The 15,887-nt window shown below is 41.0% G+C and overlaps 1 protein-coding gene across 3 annotated transcripts in view; it reads right to left on the reverse strand.

Annotated features, from left to right (window-relative positions):
• kdm6a (lysine (K)-specific demethylase 6A) overlaps positions 1-15,887 on the reverse strand; it is a 68,360-nt gene that overhangs the window by 11,715 nt on the left and 40,758 nt on the right. For 2 of the 3 annotated variants that reach the window (XM_023263136.3, XM_023263138.3), the window contains 9 exons: positions 15,176-15,302; positions 12,058-12,156; positions 10,891-11,110; positions 10,404-10,544; positions 8,686-8,778; positions 8,518-8,586; positions 5,878-5,985; positions 4,528-4,914; positions 2,221-3,113 (listed from right to left, as the gene is read on the reverse strand). In XM_023263136.3, coding sequence (XP_023118904.1) covers positions 2,221-3,113; positions 4,528-4,914; positions 5,878-5,985; positions 8,518-8,586; positions 8,686-8,778; positions 10,404-10,544; positions 10,891-11,110; positions 12,058-12,156; positions 15,176-15,302 — 2,137 coding nt within the window. The remainder of the gene's footprint in view (positions 1-2,220; positions 3,114-4,527; positions 4,915-5,877; positions 5,986-8,517; positions 8,587-8,685; positions 8,779-10,403; positions 10,545-10,890; positions 11,111-12,057; positions 12,157-15,175; positions 15,303-15,887) is intronic. The other variant, XM_035944877.2, reaches the window with a different exon arrangement.

Raw genomic sequence — 15,887 nt, forward strand, 5'->3', positions numbered from 1 at the left:
AAACAGCGATCAGAATTGTGCACTTGGGTGCCTCTAAGTGCACAAAATCAGTCTACAGTGTTTGCAAACTGTTCAAATATCGCTGCATACACATTTTAAAATGGTTGCGGAGGCCGAAGTCAAACACCAGCAGCAACACAGCCTCTACAGCTGCACACAAAAAGGCAGATCACAGAGATGACAGCAATGTTCGCAGCAACAAAGATACAGTTCACATAAGTGCCAGAGGACCTGAGCAAAACAGAACCTGCACAGGTGTTTGAAAGCAAACCTAACCTGGCTACAAACTGGGGGAAGGTGTTTGTTTTGGAACTCGAGATTTAAAAATAGAAAGGCGAGAATATTCCTGCTAAAACGCTGCTATATTTTGCAGCAGTTTGTTATCAGGTGAAGCAAGATGTTAACAGTGTGGACGGTATTTTCTCTAGCGGTATATACTTATTTTTGTCAAGTGGAAGATATTGTAAGCTGTCAGAAATTCTTGATACATCCAGCTCGGACAATTCGGAGGCTGATCAGTTTGCCTGACATGGCTATAACTCAGAATGAAAGCAGTATAGTTAATGTTCGTGTAAGAGAAAAAAATAGATTAAACCTAAAGGATGCAGATCAGGATTGTTGCTCCTGAGAACAAAACTGAGTCTCAGTGACAAAAGTAAGTTTTTAGCATCACAACAACTTGCTACAGGAATCAGAATCCATGTGGACACACCTACACACACTCCATAAATGTGTTTTTTATATTAGTGTCCAACATGAGCTCAGGATTCACGATGGCACAGTGAAAAGTGCAGCTTGTTCTCATTGACACAAAGTAGCTGTTCTCAACCAAACAAGTGGAATGCAGCTGTGAATGCACAACGCAGGTTCAAAAAGTCATGACATTTTCAAACTGTGTCAAAGAATCAACACGTGATTCACTTCTACACATGAATTCACACATACGAATGCGTCTGCAGCGGTGTTGACTCTTTTTCTACTCACTATGAGCTTGTGTGAGGAGTTTTATGCACATTTCTCTTAATTTCGCACAGTTTCTGATCAATCAACAGCTGTGAGCTGTGAACTGTTAACCGTCCCATGACATCTATAGCAACCCATGGTTATTAGAGCTCTCCTCAAATTGTCAATCAAATATTAATTGTTCAGGGAATCCTTAGTCAACCGAGCTTAAAAATTTAAAACAAAAGACAACACACTGCCAGGAATGGACAGACATTATAAATAGTGATTTATAGCTTGTAGATAGTAATTTCAGGAAATCAAAAGCACGGGATGATTTCAGAGGGTATAAGATGCAATCAGGAACGTGAAAAATTAGGGTTTTAAACATTTTAAATGGTCATTATTAACTGCAGTTTTCTCTTCAATTTAGCACAGGGCAAGTAACATTACTTTTAACATTTTCTCTTAAGCCTGGAACTCAAATAATTTCCTGATACTCCAAAAAGTACATGTAGATAGTTACATTAATAATGTACTAATGGTGGCTAATGGTTTGAATTAATGACTACTTGTCAACTAGGAAACTGGGGGCAGTTCTAGAGGTTATAAAACATTTTGGATTCATTTTTTGGAGGTTTAATGAGTGAGAAAGAACATTAAATACAATTACAAGGTAGAACTCTCGCTACATGACTTTATGTAACAACAAACACATGAAATATTTGTATGGGCATTAAACATAATTCACTAGACAGTGAATTGACTGTTTTTGTTTTTTTTTTTTAAATAAATAATTGTTTTTTCATTGTAAAAACATTAAAATAAAGTCCTTAACACTGGAATGTTTGTACAAACAAACACAAAGCACAGTTTAAAAGACCATGTAAAATAGGGCTGAACAAATAATCTAAATATCACTGAAACTGCAATAGGGCAAAATATCCAGATTACTGGAGCTCTTTTGATAAAGATAAGCAATTTCCCTTCAAGGATCAAGAAAATATTTCTGATTCTTTACAATGTGAATGAAGCATTGTATTGCTACAAATTGTATTCTCTACATATAGAAGAATGTGCTTATTTGGTGCAAACTGCAACAAAAAACAATCACAATCATTTATTGTTTTTGCTGTGAAAAGAAATGTAAAATTGATCATTCCCACTCAGATTAGGACTCAAGCAATTGCAATATCTGTCTATGGAATTTCAATATGATTGCTTTTTTTGCATACTTTCCAGCACTAATATGAACTCACAGGTCGACTGGCTTCTTACCTGCATGCTTTTAGCACTTCGCTGGAGCTGGGGTAGATGGAAACCGAGGACCAGGGCGCCAGACCAGCAGGGACAGCGTGTTTGTGAGCTCCCCCAGAAGGCTCCACCTTCAGCGGGCTCTGGGAGTCCTCGGGCCCCTTCCCGTTGAGCGTGACTGGCCCCTGGCTGTTGGAGTTGGACGGGCTGTTAAGGCAGGAGAGGCTGTTGGTGGCGTGAGGGTCTGCCGGGCGTGGGGAGGGCGTGGCGGTGGCGGAGAGCGGCGACGACGCCACTGAGTGCTCTGAAGCTGGCTTGGCGGCACCGTGGAGACCCGGGTGGACGTTGTTGATTTTCTCTGAGGAGGGCCCTCCGTGGTTGCTGTAGTTACTGTTGTCATCGTTACTGGTAGTATTGGCTTTTCCCTTTAGCAAGGCTGAGAGCTGAGGATTGTCTGAACTGAGCACGCCGGGGGCAGGAGAGCCAGGCTGAGACAGGCTGGTGGAGCTGTCCGTCACCCGCGGCTGGACGTGATTAGTCAATCCCTGCGCGGGGGCAGTGCCAGGACTGTGGGGCGTCCCGCCGGAATGCCTGATGGCGGCCTCCGGACCTGATGGCAAAGTGGCAGCTGCGCCACTGCTGCCGTTGTTGCCCCCTGAAGGCGTGGCGTCTTTGGTGTGGACCCCTGAGGTAGTAGCGGAGTGGGGAGGCGAGGACAAGTGGTTGGGCGTGGTCTGGGGGGACGTGGGGGACAGAGAGGAGGCTGAGGAAGAGGCAGTGCAGGGCCCAGAGGAATGTCCGACCTGATTCAGAATGCCAGAGGAGGAGAACGAGGTCTGAGGGGAGGAGGAGGACGAGGAGAAAGGGGGTTCTCCATTAGGACCTGCCGAATGTGAACCTGGACCTTTTTGAAGCCCCTGGATGGAGACGAGGACACACCAAATTACTCTGAAGGAACGTAGTAAACTTCAGTTCAAAAACATGCAGGAATCAATATTCTAAAGGTCCCATATGGTAAAAAAAAAATGCATTTGTGGTCGTTATAAACTTAGAAGCCTTAGATAAATGCTGTTAATAAATGAACACATTTACTTCTGCCGTTCCTCAAACTCCTCCACAACTAGAAAACTCCACAGCTCAGAATAATCTGACAAAATTTCTACTTCCTTCTTTCTATTATTATTATTATTATTATTATCACACTCTTCTACATGCATAATATTATTTTTGTTGCCATATTGTATTTCGACTTTTTAATGCTCTCTCTGATTGTAAAATACCAACAAGATTTTGCACTTTATTTCTTCTATCAAGACAATTTGCATGATATTTTGCAGATTATAGTTTCTTATTTTTCCTAAATGCAACATACATAGCAATACTGGATACCTTGAATTTCTCCAAGGGGATGAATAAAGTATCTATCTATCACCATGAACCAAGAGACATCCAGCTCAAACTTTGTAAAATCTTGCTTCCTCATTGCTCACTGCCTCACAGTCCTCTAAAAAGTCTCTAAAAGCTCACATTTTGCTTTTCCTGCAAGAGTGAACACTTCCAGCATTTGAGAAAATGAACACCCAGTGAATTACTTTTAGTTTTTGATGGTAATGTCACCACAAACAGAAAAATCTTTAGTGCTAGCGTGGTTTGCAGCTAACGTGGCTAACATTAGCATTGATCGTATGCTTATAGCTTAAAGCTCCGTAACTGTAAAACAGAGGGACATTCAGAGAAACTTTAATAATAGCTTGAAACCAACAAACAACACTGGGTTGGTGCTTCTGTGCAACGTAAATTCAGCTGGTGTTTACACCCGTTAGCTTCTCTCCTGCTCTCTGTGCTCACATAAACTGCATTTTATTCCAGCCAAACTTTTAGTTACATATTTTTGCGTTTCTCAGTGACTAAAATACAGCCGATTAGGATGACATGTTCACCAGCAGTTACTTCAGAGCCATTTTCAGGCTGATTTTACGATACTGTTAGCAACCAAACACGAGTTAATAACAATACATGAGCTGTGAATTAAGAGATATTTACATGTAGGATGATCACTCAGAGAGAAAGTTAGAAGAACGGTTTTGCTCTGTGCTGTCAATCACAGAGAGTGTCTTTTCCTAAAAGAGGCGGGGATTTATAGCTTCAAACACTGAAACAGTCCATGTAGAAGAGGACTACAATCAGGAGCTATACAGTGGATGAAGCAATGCACCATCTTTGCAGTGTTATGAGCCAAAAACGTGAAAGACTTTCATTAATATACTGCAAGGACACATAATATGGGAGCTTTAAAAACCAATAATGGGGATGCTGACATATGCTTGGTACCTGAGTGGTAGTGTTGCGTTGTTGGCTCCTCCATGTGTCGTCTGCATGGCTGGGACTACTGGTAGTGCTGCTGGTGCTGGGGTGACTGGCGGCTGTGCAGTTGTGAGGTAGAGAGTTCTGCTGCGGGTAAGGCACGTTTCCGTTGCTCGCACCGCCACCTCCCAGTCCCAGGGTGTGATTCTTGTCCAGGTGTCCCTGCAGCCCCGCCGAGGGACTCGAAGAGCAGGATCCGTTGGCCGTGGGCTGGGTGACACACGGGGGCCGAATGGCTGTGTGGTTGAGGGGGGAGGTGCGGGGGAGGCCGGCATGGTGGGGAGAGGACTCAGCCAAAGGACCGTTGGGGAGGCTGGGTCGCGGCTGGCCACCCGCTGCTGCCTGCTGCCTCATCTGACACACATAGAGGTACAGATTAAAACACAACGATCAATAAGGAATAGAACAGAATGCAGAAAGAGTAAAGTGACTGCCGCCACAATGCAAATAAATACACAGAAAAAAACAGCTAAGTAAAGTAAAAAAAATACATTAAAAATAGTCCTACGAAGTGGAACAGTTTATATTAAACTCCACGGTTCTCCATGCATCCATGAAACTATTATTTTAGTCCTCTCATAGCTCCATAAAGTTGAACTCAACATGAACGATTTGTGTAAATTTACTCCATATGTGGACAGATTCCACTGCAAAATGTTGCTGTTTCAGATGCGACTGATGATTTAAACAGAACAACTCCTTCATAAATCCAATTAATTCACTACTTTTCTTTTCTTATTTTTAAATCGTCAGTAATTTGCTTGAATATATTTTGAGGAAAAAAAGGAAAAATGGACCAAAAAATGTCAAATGCACACATCAAAAAAAAAAAAAAAAAAATGAAGGGAACATTTGATCATCAAAATAGAAGATCAATTTAACTAAGCGTCTGGGATAAGGATCTGTCCAGTTAGGGAGTCTAAGTGGTTGTGAATTCTCCCCTTAGTGGATTCATAACTTTGTTTTCCACTGTCCAATCACTGACATACACTGTGGAATTTATGAACAAAATGGTGTAAGAATGAAGTGTTCCTTCTAATGTTTTGAGCAGTGTGTTATAGCAAAAATATACAGAGAGATAAAGAAATATCCTGTAATCAGCAGTGCAACATGTGCAAGTAGTGCAACAAATGCAACAGCAGTACAAAAACACTAAAAACAACACAGATGCTGCAAACAGAGTACTGAGAGCTGTCTGTCAGCCAGAGGTGAGGCGTTAAACAGAGTTATCACAGTGGGCAGGAAAGATTTGTCCTGATTGTGTTTATGCATTAGCACCTATAAATAAAACCAGCACAGAGTCCTGTACATGTTTACCTGCTGCTGATGTTGCTGCATGAGAGAAAACTGGTTCTCCAGCTGCTCCAGCATCTGCAACTGAGGGGGCTTGAGGTTTGCTCGGTTGGTCCGCAAGTGATCCAAGTGCTGTCAAGTAAAACATAAAATGCATCTGTAGTTTTTAAAAATATTCAGAAAATAGTGGTTGTACAAGACTCCAGCTGTTTCCATCTAAATATGCTGGATGTAAATAACCCCAGATGTATTTATTATGTTTATATTCAGGACAATTTTCTTCAAAAAATGTTTCATTTTACATACAATACAATACAATACAATACAATGACTTTATTAATCCCCGAAGGGAAAATCAATTGTCTGGTCTCATCTGTTTACTTTTGAATTAAATAGTCTGATTGCTGATGGCCAGAAAGACTTTCTGAATCTTTCAGTCCTGAGGTGCAGGGATAGAAGCCGTCCACTGATGTTTTGTTGTTCATTGAGGCAGATGTGAAGTGGATGATCCAGGTTTGTCAGAATAGCCTCCATCTTTCTAAGTTCCTGTCTCTCCACCTCATCTTCCAATGAGTTCAATCTGATTCCAACCATAGCCAGCTTTTTTAATCAGTTTGTTCAGACGCCTTGCATCCTTGTTTTTATACTGCCTCCCAGCAGACTGCAGCATAAAACAGAACACTTGCTACCACAGACTGATAAAACATCTGCAGCATCTTACTGCAGATGTCTAATGATCGAAGTCTTCTGAGGCAGAAAAAGTTGACTCTGGCCCTTTTTGTAGATGAAGTCTACGTTTTTAGACCAGTCTAGCTTATTATCAAGGTGGACACCTAAATATTTATTCGATGTCACCACTTCGATGTCCACGTCACAAGTGGCATATATGAATAAATTAGACGTGCAGGCCACATTAACTTTTTTTTGTCTGTGATCAGCTGGACAGTAGCAGGAAACAACAACAACAAAAAAAACAGCCTTTCCTATGGTCTGTGAACATATGTGTGAAGGTTCAAGAGGTGAATTAACTAAAACTAAGCTTAAAACTGTGATATTTTAGAGAAATCACAATATTTTAAATGCTTAATTTTTTAAAAAAATGCCAGAAATAAAGCAGATTCTGTAAAATGTTGCTTTCATGTAAATATGTTGGACTTAAATATGGCCTGATGCATCCGCTATGTTTCGATATATTTTCCTTTGTGAAACGGCTCAAAAAAAATGTTACACTCTACATATATTAATGAATTAGACATGTGGGACACGTGAACATCAGCTGATCAGTGGCAGGGAAAATGGAAACTGCACAAACAAGAAGACTGACCAATTTTCAACTTTCCCATGGTCTGTGAACATATCTTATGTGACGTTTGAGAGGTAAAATCACCAAATCTATGCTTTCAATTTTCAGGGTTACATTTCCTGCTTGGTAGCTTGCCTTGATCCCCCAGCTTTTGTCTTTTATGTGCACTACGTGTTAGCGCTTGTTGCTTGTTTTTCTTTTTCTTTGATCAGTTATGGTATCTCTATCTCCAGATGGAAATTAGCCACACGGCTACAGTCTCTCGAATTTACATGGAAATGTACATTAACACAAACTGTCCCATTTTTTAAAATAGAAAAACCATAAACATCAAAACCATAATATTTCAGGGGCTTCGATTAAAAAAAAAAAAAAAAAAAAGCCAAAAATGAAGCAGATTCTCTTAAAAAAAATCAAAAAAATCTGCCAGAAAAAGCCAATTACAACCAACAGGCATTTTTCAGGTTAAGAGAAAGAGAAATCTGAGAGTAAAATGAAACATTTTTCATCAGTAAAATCAGTCCAGCATGGCTAAACTAGGGCTGGCCCGAATAGCAATTTCTGGGCTCCGGATATTTGCCCCGATTAATGACGAATGTCCGATTATTATTATGATTATTCGGATCGTAGCGACAGGGGGGTGGGGGGGAGTCGAAGGGATGGGTTGAATTGGGTCGAATAACAACCGGGAGATATCGTCCAACTGGGAGGAAGACGAAGGAACGAGTCAAATACTGATGGCGTGACGGGGGGACCGAATATTCGGATCTCAAAATAAATATTCGGATACCACCGTAATGAGCGAATATTCGGGTCCAGCCCGAGGTTATACAATGGTGTGCAGAGGAGTAAAATGTTAAAAGATACAATCAGCATGGTGAAATATTTTTGGAGAACTGATGTAAAAAACAAAATGGAATTTGAGGAGATTGCAGAAATGTAAATAGAAAACATCTTTAACATTTGTTTTTGTTTCTTTTTCCTCATATTTATGGCATTCTAACTGTGTCATCTGGCACCATATACACTTCTGAGTTCTCTCTACTTGTAGTCATGGTTGTGCTTTTTCCATAGAGGTACAGGACTTTATATTGTAGTGATAAATGAGCCCACAGTGAGTAAAAATGCAAATAAACGGCCAGAACGGTTTAATATCACCTAATGAAATCCTCTGCTGACACTCTTACAGTGGAAATACATTCCAGGGCCTTTTCTGGGAGGTTTCCTGAGGCTACATGCTATTCTCTTTGGTAATACTGAAAGCTGGTAATGCACCAAATGAGACAATCTCATAACTGTTCTATTGCTGCATTGAGAAGTTTCTGTGCATAAATTGATGATAACGCAAAAATGTTTCCTACCTGAAGCTTCTGTGGTGTTAGATACCAGCTGGGGATTTGCTGTTGGTTGGGGCATGAGTCTGCTGCACCCTGTGAATGAGACAAAACAAAAAAAAAAAACTGTACAATGGTTCCCATTTTTAGCTTAACTACCATCAGATATAGCGATGCCCGTGTCCTTAGCTGTACCTTTGCTGGGCTGGCAGTGCGTTTCCTCTTGGCAGGGCTGGCCTGTGGGTCTGTGTGATTGCTGGCAGACTGGCCTGCCTCCCCCTTACAGGCCTGGAAACCCAGCACAGACACACAGCTAGTGAGGACACACTTCACTAACAATACCAGCAACGCTTCTTTTCAACTTCAAAACCAGCCCTAATGTGACGTTCCAAAAGACGGAGGGCTATAAATCCAAACTTTTCTGCACAACGACACTGAAGGACAAACACTTGATACCACACATTTACATGCACAGCAATTTGAGCATTTAAACAATGCATGTATGACAATACTCTGCTTAAAATAAGGATTATGTTAACGCCTTAATCTGATTAGCGGATGCTGATCAAGATCATAATCTGAGTATTCATACTGTGATAAAGATATGAACTAATGCAACATTTGGCTGCATTAGTGGACGGAACATGCACAGTCTGTTTCCCAAAACTCTGCAGCATCAGTAGCCATGTTTCCATAAAACTGTCCAAGGAATTTGAAGCGAGCTTTTGAAATATTTTAACATTTACGTGAATTGGAGTGAACAAACTAGGCCCAATAGACAAAATCTGTTCTTTTCAGAGCTCTAAAAGCCCTGAGAGAAGAAGAAACAAACAAAACTTTGTCTGTGTACAAAACAAAAACGTATAGAAATCTTCAGAAATTCTATCCATTTGGGGAAGTAGTAAAAATACGCTTTCATCACAGCTGGTATTGGTTATATTTTGCGCTTTCAGGAAACATTACAAGATAAGTAATGTTAGCTACAACAGAATTTGTCTAAAAAAGACGTTTCCATCCCCAATGAGGCATCAACTCTTTCCCAAGCCATCATAAAAAACATCGTTGTAAGTTGCACTTTCTCTTTTCTTGCCGTTTCTTATGCAATATTTCAAAATGTGCATTCTAATATCTTATGGAAACACAGCTCCTAATAGTTACAGACAGTATTTTGTTGCATTTAATCAATCACACATCCAATTTCAGTACTGGAGCAAATCAAAATGAGCTCAACATTCATGTTTGGTGACTGTGTAGATGAAGTTGGATGGAAATGGAAGTTATTTGTAGCCAAAAACGAATGATGTCGGTTACATATTTCAATAATACACAAAAAGTAATTATAGGAGGAAAGCAAGAAGATTTAAACTGATGCAGTGATGGGGGTGGTAAACCGCACTTAGACCAAAACTGCACAGCTAAGATTTACGGCTTTGACAAGTTAAAAAAAAATTTTTTTAAAGATGTAAAACGAGTGTCAAATACATGCATTCATACTTCTTAATATACTGCATCCATTAAGCATGCATTCTCAGCCTTGCAGCTTGCCAAGTACGTTGCAATGGCCGCACAAGATTTGTGCGTCTTTGCAGAAAGGATAAGAGTTGTGGGACATAATGAGTTCCTCGTAGCATTGCTTAATAATTCTAACACTCGCCATTTGACTAAAGAGGCACCACGGAGGGCAATTAGGTTATTGCAGTGTGGGCCTCGCTCCAATTCCTTCAGACTGCATCAAGTTTTATCTTTCAACTGGCCGCAGATGCACACCATAATTTTGGAAACATCAATATCGTGTGACGTGGATAAAACATCTAAAAGTATCGGAGCGAGGCCTCGGCGTAAATAGTCCTCATAAATTTGTGGTTCAAGTAGTTTCCAAGAGGCTGGTGTCTCTTGTATGAGCTGGATCTCACCTGCTGTGCCTGTGCAGTGTTCAAGGCCCCCTGCCTGGACGTGAGCTCAGCAGGAATGGGTAGGCTCCACGCCTCCTCAATACTAGGAAGCATTTTACTCTTATTCTGCAGACTACCTGGCTGTAGGTTACACAACTGAGCCTAGGAGAAATTGTGTAAGAAACAAACTTTAGTGCTTAACTTGGGTTTAACAATAAAAAGGCACTACAGCTTACTTGTAGGTAAGCGGAAAAACAACAGAAATGTTCAATGCCATGAAGGTATGCTTTACAATTAAGTGAGAGAAAAAACACACCAATATGAATCATTATTCATATCTCTGTGGTCTGAAATCAAAATGACAAAAGCACAATCTGCATTTTAAAAAAAAAGCTGATTGCTTTGGCAATGCTTGGCAATAAACACAGCACTTTAATGCACGCACACCCAAATTACTGCACAACATCTAACAGCGGGCGCTGGTTGGTGCATCATCTAAAAGCCCCACCTGCAGCAGCTTGATGCGTTGTGTGAGTGCAGCGGTGTTGAGGCAGGCCTTGCTGCGCGTAGCGTTGATATAGCACTTGATAGCGTCGTGTGGCTGGCCGCAGGATTCGTAGAGGGTTCCCAGGTCCATCCAGGCGGCGGCGTGGCTGTGGTCCAGTTGAACGGCGCAGATGTAGGCCTGCAGTGCATCCATAGGCTGGTTCTGCTGCTGGTAGAGCACCCTGCAGGCAGAGCAAACAGAGAACGTCTAGGATTTAGGCCCTCATCTTCCTGAGCGTTACCGATCTCACCCAGTCTCAGGGGACATAACCTGCTCTTCATACTTCTAACTATAGATCAACTCTCCTGCTGCTCTCCCCAGGTCCTCTGTCGCACTGCAGCTGCTGCATCTCCATGAGGCATTTTGAAGCTACTGAGGCCCTGAGCACAAACCACACCTGAATAGATCAACATACACCTGCCATTTCTCCTTCTTTCCTAAATTCAATGTCAAGAAACATCTGAATCTCAAAACCCATCAGTAGGTCTGAAAGACTTTAAAAAATAGTAAAATTAGACCATTTATGAGGGTCAGAAACTGTAAAAAATGAAATGTGACATGCTGTGTCGTTGGAAAGCTTAACCAAACATAAGCCTAGAATCCAGATTTTTCACCAAAATCACTTCATCCCTTCAGATCTCATTTAAAACTTTAGCAAAAATAAACTATTGGCTTGTTTAAAAAAAAAAAAAAAAAGCCATGAGATAATCAGTTGCAACCGAGAGTTACATGAAAAAAAAAAGTTTACAAGCGTCATTCAAAAAATTTAACAAAAATTAAACAGATTTTGTTCATCAGCACAACTCAAAAGCCAAGTTTGGATCAGCAGCAGCTAACATTCACTTTTCAGCTGAACTGCAGGCTGTGTTTACACAGATCAGGGAGGAGACGAGAATGGAAACTGGACAAATTGCTGAGGAAAATATCTATAGTATGTAGAGTTAGCAGCTGATATCCCCTCTAGAGGGATGTCAAAGTCCTGTACATATTGATTCCAGGATTTTTCCATTTTGATATATGTAAACTGTTTATTTTTTTGTTTTCAGTGCAACAAACACAAAGAAAGATGCTGACTTCCCTGTGGTATGTATGTACAGTAGAATAATATAGCCCATGTTGTGCTCTCACCCTATGGAGCACCAGGTGTCAGCACTGGCCTCTGACTTATCGATGGACTGACGGTAAGAGATGAAGGCATCCTGCACCTTCCCAATACTGGAGTAGCACCTGGTGGAGAGGAAATGGACAAAAGGAAAAAGAAAGATAAAAAAAATTAATGTAGACCAACTACTGACAAGTTAAACAATGCACTGAAATTCATTCCTACTGTTTGGAACCATTTCTGTTCTTTAGTTTTTGCATACAGATACTTGTGTTTCTGCTGAGGTACTTTTACACCAAATCCAAGTTACTTGTAGTGCAAACATTAATCTGCAACTATTGTGATAGCTACACAAAACAGGCACAACTAAAGGATTTTTAAACGTGCTTCAAACACCCCTGATCACATGCACAAACTGAAGCATTTAGGGCTGCTCACTGATCATCTGTGTTTTGAGCATCGATCAAACAATCGACTCGTTGAGTATTTGTTTATCCACCCTTTAACAACACGCCTGTTGCTGGCTGAGCCTTTACTTTAAGGAACTTGTGGGCGACCTGTGTGTGACATAGGTCCAGTGTTGTAGGCTGTGAGTGATAGTAGTGCATAAAAGTAGTAGGTTTACCAAAACATAGCCGACAGAAGTGATTAAATAGCAGTGGACAGCTATAAAGGGTCTAAACACGGCCAAGTTTCACTGTAACAACTACTCAAATGCTGTGTGGTGTGTTCACTACCCTAAAATAAAGGAAACAAAGCCCAAGTTTGTCCAGCTTGACAACAGTATCTCTTTTTGCCTCACTCTAATCACTGCAGAGGTGTTTCGGACAGTAACGGGTACAAGTTAAAACACAAGGAAAGACACTTAGCTTCACATAAGTTGATGGAAAAGGTTACAATCTGGGGCCAGCCCTGCTACGCCCTATTAGACAAAAACTACAAATCGCAAGCTAACTAGAGGGTGCAGCTGTAACGTTATGAGCAGAACGGCTGCCAGAGATCGGGACAGAACTAGGTTTGAGCATCCTCGCTAACGTTGCCAGATTCAAGTTGGGAGCACATAAAAATGACATTTGGGATTAACATCTGTCCGTTTTTGGGTTTAGACAGATTGACACTTGTTGTGGAGCTTTAAAAGCTAAAGAATGCAGGATCACGGAAACCAGCGAGACCAAACTGGGTTTTGAAAACACGCAATTGAAAAAGATCCACCCTTTCTCGTCTCCCTCAGTAACACTTAAACGTGCACCAAGTAATCATTGCAGGAGGGCTAATCCTTGACACAGAACGTTGGTAGTGCATGAAAGCCACCTCATGTCTAAAAAAACCACAAATATTCTGCACCACAACATCAGCAAAACTTCCCATTCAAAGCCAATATAGGCTAATGTAAGATAATTACAGGGTATAACGGTGCAGACAGGCGAAGAATAAAAACACAGACACCTGGAGGAGGACAGAGACCACAAAAAGCACTGAGATATGCAGAAATACAAATGGATGCGATGGAGGTTTAGCTCTGCAAGATGTTGCAGGTTTAACTGAAATGCTAAAATGCTGCTGCTGGTCTTGTGCTATCTGCAGCCAGCTCCAGCGACAGATTTAGCTAACCATGTGGAAATCTCCAGATAGTGAACCATGTGGACCAAATGCAAAGACTTGCAACTGCCCAAGATAAGGTATTCTTTTTGTTGTTTTTAATCATCAGGGCACATTATTTCTTTTTAATTCTGTCAAGAATTACAAACTTTTCAACAAATACAACAAAGAAAACATTTGGATTAACTTGCATTCTCCAGCTATAATGTAGGGATCGTCAGTTATCGGATCCAATATTTAGTATTTTTCCAATTACTGGTCTTTTAATCTTTAAAATTAATTCCTAATAAAACCACTAAATTCCAAAATGTACTACTTTGGTTCTTAATCAAATGCATTTCTATATCTGCATTCATTCTATGGTATCAAGCAACATCTTGCCCACATCACTATCTGATTGGTTACTTGTCACGAGTATTGGTCAATCAACACCAAAGGATAAATACTGGAAAGTTCTCTTTAATTAAACATGTTTCAATCCTATTTCAATTTTATTATTTTGCCAAGGAACGCGGTGGAGTTATGTGACGATCGCTGTACATTTGTCCTTCTGTTTGTTTGTTAGCAAAATTACTCAAAAACCAATTTGGATGAAATTTTCAGGGAAGGTCAGAAATGAGGCAAGAACCAAGTGATTAGATTTTGGCAGTGATGCAGCTTATAGTCTGGATCCACAGATTTGTTAAAGATTTCTGTATCATTGCGAGATAGTGACACTGTAACTATGACAACATATGAACGCTAAGGCAGCTGCCTGCTGACGATCACATGACTGTGATCCTCATACAAATTGACGCTGGAGACTTTGTGGGACTGAGCCATAAGAAATGACACAAGGAACAATTGATTAAATTGTGGGGATGTTTCTGAGTCCCATCAATTCCCGCCGGTCGCTACATACTTAGGTCACACGATTCGGTACCTGTACATAACATACACATGCATAATACACACCTGTGCTCAGTGCAAGGTTATTTTTTTATTAAAAATTTCATCCGTCAGAAACGATACAACGACTGAGCAGCCTTGGAGTACTGCACTCTCTGAGTGCTTTTCTTGTTCATGTAGCTCTAATTCACAACGTGTTTTCTCATGTTATACATTACATGTAAAACATAAAAAAGTGTCAAATTTTTTCTGTTGCAATTACTAATAATGAGTGTTAGTTTCAGTCTCGGAATAAAACAAATCCCTCCTCCAACTGATGGTAAATGATGGCAAAATGCATTTGAGACTCTCAAACTGAGCTAAAATGAAATGTGTGCAGATAACTAAGGAAATAACACAAAAATTGTTCTTTTTCCATTTTTCATATTAATTTCCTTTCTAGAACATGTAGCGGTGTCCCATTGGAGGTTTGTTGAGGCCAACCAAAGCACTGATAGGAGAAACTGTCAATCCTGGGCCTCCATTTGCCAATAGAGAATATATATCCAACCAACCACATGTAGGTTATTATCTGGCTGATACCTTCTAGGTCAAACAAACAGTCCCATCAGAAAACATCCCAGAAACTGACAAGTTCAACACCTTTGTTTGTCTTACCTGCCAAGAAAATACCAGGACTGGCCAGAGTTGGGGTCTGCTTCTAAAGACTTCTGCAGACACTGGATGGCATAGCTGTCCTTGGTGCCTTTATCCCCCAGCTGCTCCACCGTGTGATGCATCCAGCCTGCAACAGATCATCGATTAGTCTTCAAAACAGCCAACAAACCAAAGGTAGCTAGGACAAGCAGCGGCGGAATTACAGCCGTGACGGTGTCGGGTACCTGAATCTGAAGGCTAAATGTGCAATGAAAAAGGGGAAAATCGCTGTCTGATGTGCAAATGGAGTGAAACAAAACAAATGGCTTGTCCTTCCAGAGGGGCTTCAACCAGACAGGCAGACAAAGAGGAGGAGGTGGCATTCTTCACACACTTCAAAAGGTTTCATATGAAGCAGCCTTTACAAACAACTCCTCCCTGCTTTCCAAACCGCTTCCAAACACACCCAGACGCATGCCAAGCAGTAATGGGTAATTTCCAACGAATACGCCATCTCTCAGGAAGACGAGCAATCACAGACCTCCCCAGTTTACTCTCCTATACACCTGTGGCAAGCTCCGCAGGTCACCATGACAACCCCAGCAGGCTAGACTGGGAATGGTTTTTTACAACTGGGTGAGCCGGTGGGGGGTTTCTGTCTGCAGTGTAGAGGAGGAGAAAATGGCAGTCTGTCTGATTGCAGAGAAAAACACACAAAGAAGTGTTAATCTAA

This window comes from Amphiprion ocellaris, chromosome 11 (assembly GCF_022539595.1).
Source record: "Amphiprion ocellaris isolate individual 3 ecotype Okinawa chromosome 11, ASM2253959v1, whole genome shotgun sequence".
NCBI lineage: Eukaryota > Metazoa > Chordata > Actinopteri > Pomacentridae > Amphiprion > Amphiprion ocellaris.